The sequence below is a fragment of the Fistularia commersonii genome, chromosome 36 (assembly GCF_037954325.1).
Source record: "Fistularia commersonii isolate RoL2024-O1a breed Wild chromosome 36, RoL_Fcom_v1.0, whole genome shotgun sequence".
In the NCBI taxonomy this organism is placed as follows: domain Eukaryota; kingdom Metazoa; phylum Chordata; class Actinopteri; order Syngnathiformes; family Fistulariidae; genus Fistularia; species Fistularia commersonii.
Window position 1 is genome coordinate 6,938,307 of NC_141319.1, and position 18,560 is coordinate 6,956,866.

General features: G+C 50.2%; 1 protein-coding gene across 3 annotated transcripts; it reads right to left on the reverse strand.

The window, feature by feature from the left end:
* Positions 1-111: 111 nt before the first annotated feature.
* Positions 112-12,435, reverse strand: htr1e (5-hydroxytryptamine receptor 1E). Of its 3 annotated transcripts, none has more exons than XM_086143448.1 (3): positions 12,201-12,435; positions 4,367-4,501; positions 112-1,279 (listed from the first exon to the last, which is right to left on the reverse strand). In XM_086143448.1, exon 3 carries the CDS (start codon positions 1,234-1,236, stop codon positions 112-114), a length of 1,125 nt encoding a protein of 374 aa, XP_085999574.1. In that variant the 5' UTR covers positions 1,237-1,279; positions 4,367-4,501; positions 12,201-12,435. The 3 variants fall into 3 exon arrangements, with proteins under 3 accessions (XP_085999574.1, XP_085999572.1, XP_085999573.1); XM_086143446.1 differs by lacking the exon at positions 12,201-12,435 and adding an exon at positions 5,427-5,455; XM_086143447.1 differs by lacking the exon at positions 12,201-12,435 and having other exon boundaries at positions 4,367-4,751.
* Positions 12,436-18,560: the final 6,125 nt, after the last annotated feature.

An 18,560-nucleotide genomic window follows, 5' to 3' on the forward strand; every position in this document is an offset into this window, starting at 1 on the left:
GAAAGAACCAATCGGCGAGTTACTAAGTTGTAACTTTTTAATTTGGAAACCACAGGATCGCAGCTAATTTTTTAAAAAAAGACATTCCCCCCCTGGGGTCGCGAGCTCGGATCAGGTGTGCTCCTTTCGTCGGAGGAGTTTTTTAAACGCCAGCTTGAAGTCGTCGTTGAAGCTGGTGTACAGCAGCGGGTTGATGAGGGAGTTGACGTAACCCAGCCACGTCAGGAAGTCCGAGACGGACTGGGAGGGCTGCGTGAGGCGCAGACCCACCAGGAGCTCCTTCAGAAAGAAGGGCATCCAGCACATGATGAAGGCGCCGAGGATGAGGCCGAGGATGCGCGCCGCTTTCCTCTCGCGCGACGTGCATATCTGGCTCTTCTCGTCCTGGTTGTCCACGTCCGCCTCGAAGGACGGCAAGCGGACGGCGGACGGGTGTTTGTCCGGGGCCAGCGTCGGATCCGAGGCGGACATATCCGACACGCAGAACGCGTGGGGGACGCGGCAACGGTCCACCGAGTTCTGGCTTCCCATGCTACGTCCGCTGAGGTGCCGGGACGAGCCGCGTTTCTGGTACAGGGTTTTGGCCGCGCTGTAGATCCGGTAGTACAGGATCAGGATGACCAGCATGGGGATGTAAAACGCGCCGAAGGTGGAGTACACGGTGTAGCCCAGGTGGCTGTGCTCGATCACGCACTGCTGGAGTTTGCCGGGCCTCTGCCTCCAGAACAACGGCGGCACGGAGATGAAGACGGAGATGCTCCAGACGATCCCCACCATGACGGCGGCCCGGCGGGCCGACCTCTTGCGGGCGTACTCGATGGCCTTGGTGATGGCCCAGTAGCGGTCCAGGGCGATGACGCACAGGTGCAGGATGGAGCAGGTGCAGCAGGTCATGTCCAAGCTCAGCCACAACTCGCACACCACCGGACCCAGAGACCACGTTTCCGTGGCGATGTAGAGGATGCTAACCGGCATCACCAGGACCGCCACCAGGAAGTCGGTGACGGCCAGGGAGCAGATGAGGTAGTTGGCGGGCAGGTGGAGCTTCTTGTTCGTGAAGATGGCGATGATGACGGCGCCGTTGACCAGCACGGTGAGGACGGTGAGCAGCCCCAGGACCACCACCACCGCCGCCGCCATCTTGTCTGCGAGCTGAGCCGCCTGCCGGCCGCCGCTTCCCACCCCCGTGCAGTTCGAGACGTTGGATCCCGCCGCGGGGTGCCGGTCCACGTCCATCCCCGCCGCCGCCCGATGGCTCTCTCGAGGGTCAAAGGTCAGTCTGAAACAGGGAGATGACGAGCATTGTTTTGCAGTCAGTGCAGAAGGTCAGGCTTACATGCTACATGCTGATGCGACTTCGCAAGTCCTGACTTTGTTGCATTTAAACCAGAGAGGTGTCAGACGGACCGGATTGGACCACCTGGTGAGCTATTACTGGCCCGTGAAGGAAATCTCAGTTTTGAAAAAAATGCATAAAAATCATAAATCGCTTTTTTTAAAATAAAAAAGCAGTTCCTGTATTAGCTGCTAGCGGTGCACTGTTTTAGTCAGTGTTAGCAAACACGATGTGACTCAGAACTAGCAGCAACGCGGCTTCCAGGTCTGGAAATAACATTTTAACTTCTTTCTAGAAATTGACCTTTCTTTTCCATTGGACCCGACACCTTCAGCAGCAAGATGTCGATGTCAAAAAAAAGAGAAAAGTGGACACGGAGTGGAGGGTTTACCATAAAAACTTCTCAGGTTGAAGAATCTCAGGTTGTTTGTCAAGTATTTTTTTAAAGGAACAGTTCACGACATAGAAAGACTTTTATCATTGACCTCTTTTCCTTTACAGTAAACCCTCGCTATAGCGCGGTATGCTACACTACAGTATGTTGTGTTTTGCATGCTAATTGGCTAAAGGTCGGTCGACCAGTGTCAACAATCTCGTCTCTGTCCAGCTAGCCAAATTAGCGTTTGCAAATTTTCTCCATGACAAAACCAACAATGTCAATAAAAGCTTCTGCGCCGGCAAAAGCCCCTGACCACGCGCCCAAAAGGAAGCGCAAAATGCTAACTATCGCAGAAAAAGTTCAACTTCTTGACACGCCGAGTGAGGCTAGAAGCTACGCGGCTGTAGGAAATAAATGAATCTTCGGTTTGTTTCATAAAAAAGCAGGAAAACAGCGTAAGGATGACAGCGGCGATAAGTTTTAACAAGGATGCAAAAGACCATTGCTTTAGCTTGGTGGATGGAAAAAGAATAATATGCCGGATACCAACGTTATCCGCACAAAAGCTAAAAAACTTAATGAAACCGTTCATGGCCACGAAGAGGAGGAGGGTCTCGGGCCGTCGACGTGTGCCGTTAGTGTTACTTCTAGGTAATTATGCTACGATTTTACTGATCTGGCCCTCTTGACATCAAATTAGGCCAAAATGAGTTTGACACCCCTGATTTAAACCAATACAAGTACTTCAATAGCAGTAATCAAGCGGTTGGATGTGAGGCGAGGTTTGTTAAAAACACCATCTGCCCAAAAATACGGATTATCTCGTGTAGCCGTAGCTCCGGGCCGGGCCGAGAGGCCGGGTTCGACCTGTCAATCGGCATTTTTGTGCCATTTGAGTTGTGTTTCGCTCGTCCTTTTTAGCGCAAAACGCCATCGGTGGAGCCTGAAAGAGGAAAGGGGCTTCATATACGTCTCCATGGAGACGGGAAAACAGCAACACGAAGGTTGCAGCCAATCGGTGAGCTCGGTTGGGTAGACCATAACAACAATGGCGGACTCTGAAGTACTCAAGAGTACTTGGATTGACATGACTACCCTGGAAGTGACTCTCCTTGAAGGACAGGGTCACTCCAAGATAGAGAGTCACAACTACTGGCTTGGCATGGAGATCTTTGTCCAGAAGGAGACCTGGAGAAAACCCAGACAGGAGACTCCACACAGAAAGAACCCTGGTCAGAACCTTCCTCTGGTCCGCGGTGGTCGACCTGAGCAGATGAGGTGATTCCACCACTGGGTGGAGGCAGAGGAGAGCGGAGATGCCAGACCCTTCCGGGGTTGTCTTCAAGTGCGGCCCTCCTGCACCGAAACCCAAAAAGTCCTCGATCAGGTGGATCTTCTCCGAGTAAAACAAACAGGATTCGGCTCCGAAGTCGACCTTCACATTCACGGCCAGACCTCGGGGTCAAAGGTCACCTTCCCCGAACATCTCGCTTGATCATTTTTGAGGGAAATCCTTCATACCACAGGAGGTTCTCCAGGTTCTCCGTCTTCCTCCCATAGTCCAAAAACAGGTTTGATTGATAGGTGATCCCTCTGGGTTAAGCCCCGCCCCTTGGCACCTGTGTGAGCTGTGATTGGCTCCAGCCCCGCCCAGGCGAATCAACGCATGCTCCGGATCCGATCGCCATGAATCCACCAATCGTCTCCACTTCAGTGGAGGAAACCGTCCTCCAGAGCCGATCCTCTCGGTGCTCACCACTGCCCCCTAGTGGCGGGGAGGACCCGGACGCCGGACGGATCTCAGACGCATCGACCGATAGCTTTGCTGCTTCAGAGCTGAGAAACCGAGAAGAAGAACAAGAAGAAGCAACAGCTCTTCTGTCCGGAATGAGTCACCACTGATCGGTCTCCTGGTGGACCGTCCAGCAGGAGAGCGGTGAGGAGGCGGACGCCCCCCCGCTGGCTCCGAAGGCGCCCATTGTTGCAGCTCCAGACGTCCTCCTCCTCCTCCTTCTTCTAGTGTCTGGAGGTAAAGCTGGTTCTGATGAAGCAGCAGGGGTCAGGAACCCCTGGAGGGTCTCATCCAGGCCTTCATTGTTTGCGAGAAGCTTCAGAGACTAATTCCTTTAACCTGGTTGTCAACAGGACAGACACGGACCAGGGTGCGAAGCTGAGGATGAAGATGCTCCTCCTTGATGGTTGCAATGCGGAGAAGGCACCACTAGAGGTCAGCCTCCATCCCAGAGGAGGCGACGGACCCCCACAGGATCTGCTCACGGCGACTCCGACAAGAAGACGGGTTCACGCCGGACGTTGAGAACCACGGAGGTGATCCCAGCTGCAATCAACATCTCCGCCGAACTTGTTGACCGACCTTCTCCGAGGAAGAAGGAGAACCTGGAGAGACCACGGGCCTCTGCTAGCGCCTAGCTCGGGGAACGCAACCGTTTTTTTCGGAGGTCACGTGACCCGACAGCTCGCCCGAATCCATCGATTCCACCTGATTGATCGGCGGCGATCGAGAAAGCACAGCTTGCCTGTCGCCCCGGCAACCTCCACGCCAGCTAATCCCTGCTGACAGCTGGAGCTCTGGATGTCACACATCCGGCGGATATTTGGCGGCGGTTTCCGTCGTTGGACGTGACACTAACCTCCCTCCGACGGCCGGACGTCTACGGACTGACAGGCGCCCGAAGCCGCCATGGCGCCAAACAAGGTCTCGTCAAGAGGTGGAGGATCTCTGGGTTCCCGGCGAGGTGCGGGCGGGGACGGCGGCCAACTCGGGCCTGCGGGCGAAAAATAAAAATCACAATGAATGAGCGGATGAATCCGTCGGGGTCGCGGCGTCCGGGCAGCCGGACGGACCGGCGTCGGCGCCGCGGGAGGAAAAGCTCGTGATTTCCAAGCGACGCGAACGAGCGGGAGAGATAAATGCGACCGGACGCGGCGGCCATGACACCCGGCGGCGCTCGATGTGGATGTGCGGCCTTGTGATTGACAGCTGACCCGTTCGGGTTAAGCCCCGCCTCCTGTGCCACGACGGCGGTGGACGGGTGAGGTCGTAACGGATAATGACCGAACGAATGGACGATTAGCAACAGCGCTAACAAACAAGGTGCAGTTCAACCTCCCGCCACTAGGGGGCGCCGGACTAACAGACAGCTCAGTCCGACTCCGAGGAGCCAATCGGAACGCGCCGATCCGGCTTTGAATAAAGAAACAACCGGCATCCTCTGTTTCCGACGGCGACGCCGTATCCCACGGCAACAAGAAGGTGACCAAGCTGGTGGATTTTAAAAATAGCCCCTTCTTCTTCTTCTTCTTCTTCTTCAGGTGATTCGAGGAGGCCATGGCAACAAGCCTGGACAGAAGATACAGGCCGTCATAATAATAATAATAATAATGATTATTATAACTATCATCCCTCCATGTTCTTCTGCTCTGGTTCTCTCCAGGTTCTCCATCTTCTTCTTGCAGCTTGCATGTTCTGTGAAGACCAAACTGTCGTCGCTGTGAATGCAGGTTAAACCCCGCCTCCTGGGCCAGAGCCAGCTGTGATTGGTGGGTGAAAAAATATATTATATCGGGACGCATGCCATTTGGGGGCGGGGCCAATGAGTGATGTCATTAGACGCCAGGCCCCGCCTCCTCAGCGGACACACATCACGCCGTGCTGCCGCCGTGGGCTGAGGAGCAAAATTCAAAGGTCACCTCAGCCAGAAGATCTCAGCCAGATGGTCACGGGGGCAAAGGTCACGCTCCGTCCAATCAGACGCTGCGATGGAGGCCTCGGAAAAACCAGCTGGACAGAAGGTGCTGCTGATGAAGAAGCTTCTCCTCGGCTCCTCGTGAACGTCAGAGAGCTTTAACAGTAACTCCAGCGCACACACATACACACACACACACACACACACACACACACACACACACACACACACACACACACAATACCATGATTCATCTCTCCTTCTTCCTCTTCTCTTCTTCCCAGAGAGGACGTTGGGGTCGGACATCCTTCACTCCTTCTTCTGGTCTCCTTCTAGGAGACCACCTGAAGATATTTTTGGATGAGACCTTCGGTCGTCGTCCACGACCTTTATCTCCATTTGCACTGGAGAACGTGGAGAGAACCAAAGCAGGAGAACATGAAGACGATCCCGAACATGGAGAGATCCCAGGGTGGAGAACATGGAGAGAACTGTGGTAGGAGAACATGGAGAAAGTCCAGGTGAAAGAAGATGGGGAGAACCAAAGCAGGAGAACATGAAGAGAACCAAGAACGTGGAGAGAACCGAGTGTGACGAGCGCCTCCCAGGTGGCGTGAAGGGCCTGAAGTTCAGCGGTGGTTGACCATCACCATGGCGACCTCCTGACCTGTCAATCAAAGATGGGCCGGGAGCACCGCTTCAGTCGTTTCCGAGGCAACGGTTGATTAGCCGCCCATGTTGTCGTGCAGCATGGGAAGTTAGCGTTAGCATTAGCATTAGTGTTAGCATTAGCGTTAGCGTTAGCGAGTGTTGACGGTTAGCGTTAGGAACAGGGACCCAGGAGGCAAGCACAAGAAGACCTCTGCTTGGATTCCTACAGGGTTCTTCCAGGTTCCTCCCAAAGTCCAAACACATGCAGGAGGTTCAGTGGAGACCCTACATTGTCCACACCTGTGAAGATAGGGTCTCCCCGTCCCTGTGGAGATGGAATTGGACTCCAGTCACCATCCAGAAGATCAGGAGAAGCCACAGGGAACCCTGAACACTCCACCTCGCTGCGTGAAGGTTGGACGTCCAAGAGGCGTCCATTTCCCCGTGTCCAGCAGGATCTACTCGTCCCTCTGGTGATCATGAACATGCAGATGCGTTCCTGGTGTTGTCCTCTAGGGGTGAGGAGGTTTTGTGTCGCACCATCGATTCACTTTGTCACTCCGACAGTGACTGACAGATGCTTTCGGGGTGGAATTGTGGACGGCGGGTCGGGGCGCTGCTTCCCACGCCTCTGTCAATCCAGTCGCCATTTTCCCGTCCAGCCCTGACACGCCAGAAACACCCGGCGGCGGCGTTTTTTTTTTTTTCACACAGTGCTGCAGACGAACGCGTCGCGCTTGTTTTTTTTTTTTTTTGTCCCTGCAGGGATTTGTAAATCTCCCCACCCTCCACCTATCGCTCTGCAGACGAGCTACCGCGAAGCATCAGGAGAGTTCAGTGAAGCCTCTGATTTGAGCCTACTTCTTTTTGCGTCGTAAGCGGGAATGAGAAAGTCCAGAGCGCAACGGTGAGGCCACAGGAGGTGGAGATGATAAGCTGGAGGACTTTAAGTACCGAAAGGGTGGGGAAGAGGTGGAGGAACGAGTGCAAGCAGGTTGGAATGCCACCATATGATGTTTGAATGGATGAGTGCCTGAATAGGTGTATGTCTCTATATGTGGCCCTGTGATGGACCAGCCCAGGAACTCCTGAACCCCGCCTGTTGTCCAATCACAGACTGAGGCACCTCCACGACCAGAAGTGCACGGGAAGCCATATAGATGATGATAACCGTCCTCACATGACGCTCTGCTCCGACTGATTCCCTTCCATTCTATGCAAGAAGTGCTTTTACTCAATACTTGTATGCTTTAGCGGCCTTCAGTAAGAAGTTGATCAAGAAGCAACATGAAACCGCACCGCCGCTGGCATGAGATGGGAGACAAACTGGGGGGGTTGTCCATGACTACCGAGTGGGGGGGAAGTGTGTGTGTGTGTGTGTGTGTGTGTGTGCGCGCACAAGGGTCAGGGCACAACAGTGGTGTCTGGCGGCCGTTCTGGCGCCGTGATGTCACGTTTTTGCGCCTGTCTGGCATCACATCACATCGGACAGTATGAGTGGCTGTGGGCTGAGTGGGTGCCTCTCGGACGCACACACACACACACACACACACACACACACACACACACACGGATATATATCTAGCACTAGAAGGTGGCGGTGATGCAACACCATGGATGCCAAATGCTGTTAAACCTCACCAATGAAAAGAAGATAACAATAATAACAAGAAGAAGAAGAAGAAGAAGAAGAAGAAGACCCACTGAGGTGTGATCAGCCTACGGTGGGGGTGGAGGCTGGAGGCTGGAGGGCGGTGAGAAAAGGCCCAAACACTCGATGAAGACGAGGCGCTTCACAGATTGGAGCCGCTTATGATACCAGTACTTTCGACGGAGGGCCGAGACGACGACATCGAGTCCGTTGTTTCTTTAATTTCCTATAATTATCTGTCGTTGGAGGGGCTTAATTAGGTCAGCTTCGGCTGAGGAATTAAACCAAAACTACGATCGGGGTCTTTAGCAACCAAACTGAACACCGCAATGGTTTAATAACGCCCGGACGTGGAGAAAAAGGCATCATCTGCAGTGCTGCTGCCCAGAAGTGACGACTCCATTTACAAAAACCCAATCTTGATGACAATGTCGTCCGAAATAAACTATCCGTCAAACCGCGGCACAGATGAAACCGCAACTTGAACTTCCATTCCTGGAATCGCGGATGCTAATGAACTCCGGCTGTCACTTCCCGCCGTTGTTCCTCTGATTTACCGCGGTGAGCCGAGCGCCCGCCCTCGCCATTTCAAATCGTCCCTCATTGATCGGCCGTCTGCTGACTTTCTGCTCGGGGGGAGGAGGACGTCGCCTCGGTAATCTATTCAACGCCCGCGAAAGGAGTCGTATTGATTGGTTGTCCTTGATTGGAAAGACTTGAGACCAGGTCAGGTAGCACGACGGCAGCGGGGTAACAACTTCTTCTCTGTCCGTTGGCAGCGAAGCGATTTTGGTGGCTCGGTGTTTCCTTGGAGGTGACGCAACATTTTGGTGTAGCTACAGTCGGAGGACGATCCGGGTCCGACATTGAATCTTCTGCAGCCTCTTTGGTCCCTCAGAAGCTAACGTCATCCGCTAACGATGCTGCGCCGCATCAGTCTCGTTTTCCTGTTATGTCCCTCATGGCTAAGAGGCTAACATGTGACTTTCTTTTCCTTTTGGAAACTTCCTTCAGGGAGCGGCATCAACTTCTATCCTCGAACCATAGTCGTGTCCTCTTTCACTCCATCCATATCGTGATAGTACAACTTCAAACCTGCTTGTAAGCTTCTTGCCTTGCTACTTTTGGTCTCCTGGACACACAGTTTCTCCAGCTTCCTTCTCTGCGTCATGTCAACAAACTCTCTAGCTTTTCCTGTCGTCGTCCCAATCCCTCCCCTCAGTCCCGGGCTCCCTCGTTTTCTCTGCCTCCAAACTTGCCTTCCTCCTCTCCATCATCCAACCACAGTGGCCTAACGTCCTCCGGTACCCTGCAGGTTATCGCCGCTGATGGCGGTTGTCGTTAACCTGAGTTTCCACCCATCTGCTACAGAAGTCGTCGGTTCCATTCATATATTTGGTACAAGTTTTAGTCCAGATGCCTTCCTGGCGCGACTCTCTGGACTTATCCGGGTTTGGGAAGGCACTGGCCTGTGCCCTCTCGAGGCTGCATTGGATGCTAGCAGGTAGATATTAGCAAGATTAGCATCTTGAACGTTTCCACAGCCGCTAACTGATCAGCGATACACTGTTGAACAGCAACAATTAACAATACAACGCAAGCTAACTGCCTGCTAGCCACGAGACAAGTATCTTTCTGCAGAATTTCAAGTTCGATGTCAGACAGCTTTTGGGCTTCACGGACAAGGACATTCTTTCCAAAGTGCTGGTTCGAGAGACCATGAGCATGAGAAAGACGTCACGGCTTCATCAAGTCTGAGGCCTACATGTATCGAATTAAGGTCAAAGAGACAAACATGAATAAATTCAAGAAGATCAGAGAAGTAGCCGGAGTCTACAGGACCAGAAACCTTCTTGCTGTCGGGAAGAAGTCCACTGCGGGAGAACATGCAGAGAACCCAGCCAAACAGGCTGAGAACATACAAAGTCCACACAGGAAGAACCCAGTAGATTTCCAGAGTTGAACAGAGAACCTCCTTGCTGGGAGGCGGGAGTTCAACCCATTGTTCCAGCGCCGCCCCCGTGATGCCTCGCCCTGCAGCTCAGACCAAACCGTCAGCAGGCGACAGCTCAGTGGCGCCGCCGCCAACCTCCACTCTGCTTTCGGTGCCAGAAAGACGGGAAGGTCACGTCACAGCCCCGACGTCAACCTCCGGACGGCGTTGACGACTCCTTCAGTCATTAGCCTGGTAATTAGACGGATCATCTGCACGGCAGCGATGAGCTAAGGAAGTTACTGAGGCGAGTCCCTCAAATGCTGTGAAACAGCTCGAGATATTTCAGGAAATCACCCGAAAATGAGCAACATCCGAAAGAATGGATAAAAAGGTCAAAACAGCAATGGACGAGATGGGGAGTGACCCCGGTTGGAGGCTGGACCGCCCGATCCGCCGATGACGCTCACAGATACATCTGAGCGCGTACCCTTTATCAAGAACTGTACTGTCTCTCTGGGCAGCAGCTGTCCGAGCTGTGCAGGTATTTTTTCCTCCACAACCCCGCAACCGTCCACCGCCTCCTCTAGACCACCTTCTGCATATCCTCTGCCTTTGGAGGCTGAAGTGACGTATCCCCCTTTCACCCGCTCTGAACAGTAATTTTGCTTTATTGCTTCATTCTGTGCAGGCGCCCTCCTCCTCCTCCCTCCGTCCCCCCAGAGATGGATGGTCTCGCCACCGCTCTTCCTGAGGTCTTTCTCATCCGTCCCCATTAACGGGGGCCTGCACTCATGACATGGGTTATTTCCAACGGTTGTCCATCAAGCTGGGGATCATTTTCAGGAGGAACCGTTGAAGGCATACGTGTCAAACTCAAGGCCCGCGGGCCAAAGGTGTCGTTTTATGTGGCCCGCAAGAACGTCTTAAAATGAATAAGTCAAACGTGTGCGATGACCAATACATGTTTGCGCTACAAGGAGAAAACGCGGTATGTCTTTTGTGTTATCAGGCAGAGTCGCCTGCCAAAGAGGACAATTTGACACCAAACAGGGAGCTAAGTATGCTAATGTTAGCCTTCCAGAAAAACATTAAATTGCCCAAGAATTAAAAGCTAAAAAAAGATGGGAGCAGAATGTGTTCACCAAAGCAGCATCTAAAAACACTGCAAGTGCAAGCTAGCTTTGTAACAGAGCAACTAGCAAACATCATATTTTTTACGTTAAGGCGTCTCTTTATGGCGACACGGTTTTAAAATACAAAAATGCAAAAAAATGTACTTCGTTACGACATCTTACAACCCTCGCCCTGAGACTCTCCGCCCATCCAGTTTAATCATCTGCCAGTCCAAATATATTCAAGTGCCATCTGGCTAGCAGATGAAGAGCCCAGATGGTTTGTTTACTTTAAGAGAGGCGCACCGATTGGTCCTTCCATCGGTCTCCAATTAGCTGAGTTGCGGCCAATGTTAGCGCCTATGCTAACGCTAGATATGAAACCCACTGGATGGATCCAGAGAAGGATCCAATGTTAAGGAAACCCCGTGCCAACTGGACGTAGAAGGTGCAGCTCACGATGGTTCTGGTTTGGTTTCTTCACCGACCCGTGACCCGACATCTACCAAACGTCTGGAGCAAAACGTGACGTCGCCGGAGTTTAAGAGTCCCGACCAACATTGGGACTGAAGACGAACCAGTCTGGTTTAAATGTAGATCGCTTTCAGGAACCGACGCCACGTTCTCGTCCTCCATCTTGAGGTCATTTAGATGATTAGCTGACCATTAGCTGACCATTAGCTGACCATTAGCAAAGCGATAGCTGACCAATCAGGATGACGTTGTGAATTCGGGGGAATTCCAAATTGTCACGTCAAAGCTGATGATTTATAATGCTAACATTAGCATTTCCGTCGCTAGCATCTATACCAAGCCAATGCAGCATGACAAGCTACATCCACCATTCGCTCATTGCTGTTGCCATTACAGCACATATATATGTAACATACGTGTACATAACAAAAAAGGGGCCGCTAAGCTGTCAATCACAGCATCAGCTGTCAATCACAGCTTCAGCTGTCAATCACAACATCAGCTGTCAATCATAGCATCAGCTGTCAATCTCAGCCTCAGCTGTCAATCACAGCATCAGCTGTCAATCTCAGCTTCAGCTGTCAATCACAACATCAGCTGTCAATCACAACATCAGCTGTCAATCATAGCATCAGCTGTCAATCTCAGCCTCAGCTGTCAATCACAGCATCAGCTGTCAATCATAGCCTAAGCTGTCAATCACAACATCAGCTGTCAATCATAGCATCAGCTGTCAATCACAGCATCAGCTGTCAATCTCAGCCTCAGCTGTGAGCACCAGCTGATTGGGAGGAAGATGAAGAACACACAGAGCCGAACATGCACATCCAGAACGGGGGAGTAAAGTGAATGGTTAGTAGTGAGGAGGTTGGTTAGTAGTGAGGAGGCTGGTTAGTAGTAGTCAGGGGGTCCTCCATGTTGCAGACACCTGTAGCCGTGCATTGATCCACTCACCGTGTCTCCATCCACGGAGCGCGATCTTCTCCGGTCCACGCAGTTTGTCGTCCCTGACGTCCGCTTCCCACCTTCCACGGACGGGGGACACGCGTGAACCCCCACGTCCTCCCCCGCGCCCGCCGTGGCGCCGTCACGCGCCGGCGGTGCGTTCAGGTGCGTTCAGGTGCTGTCGGAGATGCGGGCATCGCGGACGCGACGGACACGCAACTCCACTACAGCGGCACCCAGCGGGGGCGGAGCCAGAGGCGTGTGTGTGTGTGTGTGTGTGTGTGTGTGTGTGTGTGTGTGTGTGTGAGAGAGAGAGAGAGAGAGAGAGAGAGTGTATGTTGTGTGTGTGTATGTGTGTGTGTGTGTGTGAAATAAAACGGGAGATGCTTCACGCTTGAATGCATTGAGGAACATGAAGAACAGGATGAATGAAAGGTTGGATGTTTTTAGATGAATAGTTGAAAGGATGAATGAATGAATGAATGAATGAATGAATGAAAAGATGAATGGATGAAAGAAAGGTGGATTTTTCAGATGAATGAATGAATGAATGAATGAATGAAAGAAATGTGGATGTTTTTAGATGATGAATGTATGGATGAATTAATGCATGAATGAAAGGTCGGATGTTTTTAATGAATGAATGGATGAATGAACAAAAGGATGGATGGTTTTAGATGAATGAATAAATGAATAAATGAAATGAACAAGTGAATGAAAGGATGAGGAATGAATGAAAGAATGAATGAATGAATGAAAAGATGATTGGATGAATGAAAGAAAGGTGGATTTTTCAGATGAATGAATGAATAAATGAAAATATGAATAAATGAATGAAAAGATGAAAGGATGAATGAATGAAAGAAAGGTGGCTTTTTCAGATGAATGAATGAATGAAAAGATGAATGAATGAAAGGTGAATTTTCCAGATGAATGAATGAATGAAAGGTGGATGTTTTTAGATGAATGAATGAATGAATAAATGAAAAGATGAATGGATGAATGAATGAAAGAAAGGTGGATGTTTTTTAATGAATGAAAGGATGATGAATGAACGAAAGGATGGATGTTTTAGATGAATGAATAAATGAATAAATGAAATGAACAAGTGAATGAAAGGATGAGGAATGAATGAAAGAATGAAAGAATGAAAGAATGAATGAAATGATGGATGTTTTTAGATGAATGAAAGAATGAATGGATGATGAATATGAATAAGCGAATGACTGGTTGAATGTCGAAGGATGTGAATGAATGAATGTTTCTGTGAAACGTGGATGAGAGGGCGAATGCTTCCATATGACGGATGAATGAATGAATGTTTGGACGTCTGAATGAAATATAAATGAATAAATTGTTTTGACACAAAACCCGAATGAGAGGGAAGGATGTGTCTCTAGATAATGAGTGAATAAATGAATGAATGTCTTTCTATGACACGAATGAGATGTTGAATGGTTGAATACTTGAATGTTTCTATGTTATATCAGTGAATGAATGAATGGTTGAGTATTTCAATCGAATCATTGTTTTACAAAATGAATGAATGCATAAATGAATGAATGAATGAATGCTTGAATGTCTCCATATGATGTGTGAATGAATGAATAATTAATCAAAAGTTTCAATAATAAATGAATGAATGAATGAATGAATGAATGGTTGAATACTTGAATGGTTTATATGACATTTAAATGAATGAATGTTTTTATGACAAATGAATGAATGAATAATCAAATGTTTTTATATCACATATAAATGGAGGGATGAATGATGAATGGTTTAATAACTTAATATTTTAATGGAATAGATGAATAAATGAATGATTGAAAGTTTTGAGATGACATATGAATAAATGTTTTGATTGGTTGAATAATTGAATGCTTCTATGTGACTTATAATTGAATGAATGAATGAATGAATAATCAAATGTTTTTATGACAAATGAATGAATAAATAAATGATTGGTTGAATAATTGAATGCTCTATATGACAAATGATCGAAAATTTTTGTATGACATATAAATGAATGAATGAATAAATGTTTTATGACAAATGAATGAATGAATAATCAAATGTTTTTATATGACATACATAAACGGTTCAATAATTGAATGTTTTAATATGACATATAAATGAATGAATGAATGAATGAATGAATGAGTGAGTGTGTTTTGCCTATCCGGATGAGTGGTTGCCATGGCAACAAACTCGTCCACACGCTGAAAACGACATGAAGGCCGCGTCAATAATGGAATAAATAAGTAAAATAAATCCGTGAGCCGCGAGGGGGGCCGGACCAGACGGACGTCTGGAACGCAGCGGTCGCCGTGGGAACGCCGCCCTCCCGCTCCCGGTGATCATGACGTTAATCTTTCTTAATCGTGTGATAAACGAGGGGCGGCGGCGATCGATGATTCCCATCGATCTCCCCTCGGAAAACATCGGAGGGACCCGACCTCGGGGAAGCGTTCCCCAAAAGCATGAGGTTCACGGAAACATTACTCGCCCTCACCAACGCATCCATCCAGCCGCGGCCGCTTAAAGGTCAAGGGTGAAGATCGTTCCTGCTGATCAATTACCTCAAGATCAATTACCAGAGTATGTGTGTGTGTGTGTTGTGACAAGTAAGGAACACAATGGATAGAGGCCGTCGTCGGAATCCGTCCGACACTGGTGGCTAGTTACTGAACTAACCTTGGAGGGTGCGCCGTGTGTGTGTGTGTGTGTGTGTGTGTGTGTGTGTGTGTGTGTGTGTGCATGTCCAATGATGAATCATTGGGGGGAAAAAAAGGTGGATTCCAGCAAAGATGTTATGTCGCTCTCATATCAGAAAAAGGTCAGTTAGCATTGATGGCTAATGTTTACGTAGCATTCATGTTAGCCGCTGGCGAGGAACGAGCGGCGTTTGCACCGAAGCCACGGCTGTTTCCAATTAGCACCACATGGCCTTTAAAAGCAGAGAAGCGACGAGAACATTTCCTATTCCGGCTTCTAGAAATTTCTTTTTTTTTCAAATTTTCATTAAAATACACAGATTTGACCTTTGACCTCCATTCAGAGACATAATAGTTGAAGAAATAGTACTTCAAGGGGGGAATTGAGAGGGCAGTGTGTGTGCTGCAGCAGGGCACACACACACACAAACACACACACACCATCAACTGTGTGTGTATATGTGTGTGTGTGTACATGAGAAAGGTGACTTTGCTAATCAAGCTGAAATGCAATGTGACTTTCCCCCATGGGGGGCGGAGGGGTCACGACCTTCTGTCTTTGCCCGGGGAGATGTTCCTCACACACACACACACACACACACACACACACACACCCACCCTGGAGAGCATCTGTCAGTCATGTGATAGCCCCCCCCCCCCGTGCGAAAATAAAAACGAGTCGAGGAGAAGCAGCTCCTCTTCATGAAGAAGTGATCATCTGAGATGTTGGGATCTCCAGCCAATGGGCTGGACTGAGGGGCGGGGCTTAATCCGACCGCTTACCTGTCAATCAAATAGACGTCCCGCCGTGGGAAGAACCTGGAGAACCCATGGAGGCACTGAATGAGAACCACGGACCTTCTTTCTTCATCCTCCTCCATCCTCCATCTTCCATCTTCACCTTCTCTTCCACCTCCTCCTGTCATTCATGAGAAGATCCATCAGAAGATCCATCAGAAGATCCATCGGCCCAGGATGAGCTTCCATCGGAGGAGATGGTGGAGGAGATGGTGGTTGGAGCTCCCGTGCAGTCGGAGCAGCTTGACGGTGGGAAGCGAAGCGTGGGCGAGACGCTCTGCCAGAACCGAAGAGGCAGAAGATCCTGGTCTCCTCAGCTTCCTGTTCCTCAGAGGAGGAGATGAGCCGCACCTTCAGAGGGAAAGAACGACCACCGGGTTTCTCCTGACGTCCAGCCATCAATGAACCTTCTGACTGTGGGTGAAGGAGGAACACCTGGGCAGGAGAACAGGAGGAGGAGAACATGGAGAACCCAGGAGGACCACCTCTGGAGGAGATGGAGAACCCGGAGAAGAACTCCAGCTTCTCCGTCCTCCTCATCAGGTGACCAGCCCGGGTGAAGCCCCGCCCCCTTCCCCAGCGCCTGCTCGGATTGGCTCCTGGGATCAGAGGACGTGAAGCTCCGCCTCCTGCAGCAGATCTGTGGGCGTGCGGACGACGCAACGATATAAACGTTTAAAGAGGCTAGCAGAGGCTAAAGGCTAATAGCCGCCGGCGCTAATTAGCTGCTAATGTTAATTAGCGCACGTAGCAAAGATACACATTAAGAATGCCCCCCCGCCCAGGATCATACAGTCACGAGTTATAAATAGATATACATTCACCCTTTCATTCAAAAATTTTATATGTATATATACACACACACACACACACACACACACACACACACACACACATATATATATATATATACACACCCTGTCTTTGATGACATCATCCTCAACGTCATCATCAGCAACATCCATCAAGGAGCAGCTCTCCTCCTCACTACATCCAACACACACACACAAACGCACACACACGCACACACACACACCCACACACACCCACACACACACACACACACACACACGGTGTATTATTCTTCCATCCATCCATGCTCTTCCCTTTATCCATCCCGCTAAAAAGTCTGCTGCTTTGTGTGCGACCTGCACCGTCACTGTCCAGGAATACACACACACACACACACACACACACACACACACACACACACACACACACACACACGCACGAATGCTCAGACACGCACTGAATGGTATTTATTTGTTGAGGAGGAAATGCTTGGGTGATGTGTGTGTGTGTGTGTGTGTGTGTGTGTGTGTGTGTGTGTGTGTGTGTGTGTGTGCGTGTGCAAGGCCGACATGGATGTGAATGTACTGTATGTCTGCATGAGATGAACACCAGCGTGGAGATAATGAAGAACATCCTGCCGCTGACGCTTCCTCGCCACCCCTGCGGGGGTCAGAGGTCAGAGGTCGGACGGCAGCCGCATTTGCTGATTGGTCGGATTGTTTTCCGTCACGGCGGGATTAACCTCCCTCGCTCTCCTCCTCGGAGGGCGGCGAGAAGGTCCAAGGGTTCCTCCTGGGAGGGTCGTCATGTTCTAGCGTCCTCACTGAACCTCCTGACTGAGGAACGTCCACATCTCCGGGACTTCCACCCGCCTGCGTTACGTGCCGTTGCTCCGTTTCTGCTGCTTTTGCATCACTTACTGGATTGCCTCAGGGAACACACACACACACACACACACACACGCACACACACACACACACACACACACACACACACACACACACACAGCATCTCAGGTCAGATTCCATTTATCCCGACGCTTCTTCCCTTTTCATCTCAGAGCCTCATCAGATATTGAGAACGACCGGCAACATGCAACGAAGAGGCGCGTGGATCCTCCAGAATGGTGTGTGTGTGTGTGTGTGTGTGTGTGTGTGTGTGTGTGTGTGTGTGTGTGTGTGTGTGAAGGGAAGGTCACCCTCTACTCATTGAAGTGACTCTAAGGTATAAAAGAGCTGTTTTGTTTCTGCAAACAGGGAGTGTTGCATGTTTAGAGGACATTGATAGTGTGTGTGTGTGTGTGTGTGTGTGTGTGTGTGTGTGTGTGTAGAACTTCACCTTGCTCGTTGAGACGTCCGTCCATCTGCTTCTCCACTCGATGGACGTCCATCGTCCTGTAGTTCCCGCCGTTGACAGCAGAGAGCGCCGTAGCTGCAGCTCGTCTCTGTTTTGTCCGACTGTCCGCCATGTTTGTAGTCCTCGTCCACCAGTCCATCAACATCACGTGACCAAACCCCGCCTCTCGTCCAATCACAGCCGAGATAGGCTCCACCCCCTCAACTGAAGCTCAGTTGGAAACACCTGTGAGCGCCAGCAGGACCTCCTCCGCACCTTCTCCAAACTCCAGGGACGACATGCTGTACCTCTGGAAGTGTGTGTGTTCAGGATCACACACACACACACACACACACTTCTGCTCTTTGGAAAATAAATGTAAAAAGCATCTGTCCGTCAACGTGGCGCGAGTGTGTCAGCCACTGCGAGAAGGTTCTCTCCACGTTCTCCATCCAGCAGGTCCACCGACTCCAAAACTGTCCTCAGGTGTGAATGAGAGGAGGAACGATCACATGACTCATGATTGACAGCTGACCCCTGCGGGTTAAACCCCGCCCCCAACGTTAGACCGCTGCAGGTGTGTGTGTGTGTGTGTGTGTGTGTGTGTGTGTGTGTGTGTGTGGATGGAAAGGGGGCGAGAAGGATGATGGTCTTTATTAAAATTCAAAAAGCTCATCTCTCGGCAATTACAGCTTAACAGTGTGGTTTCCCCCTTCACACACACACA

What these genes read in the sequence shown, in the direction of transcription:
- htr1e (XM_086143448.1), bottom strand. Translation starts at nt 1,236, where the DNA reads ATGGACGTGGACCGGCACCCCGCGGCGGGATCCAACGTCTCGAACTGC.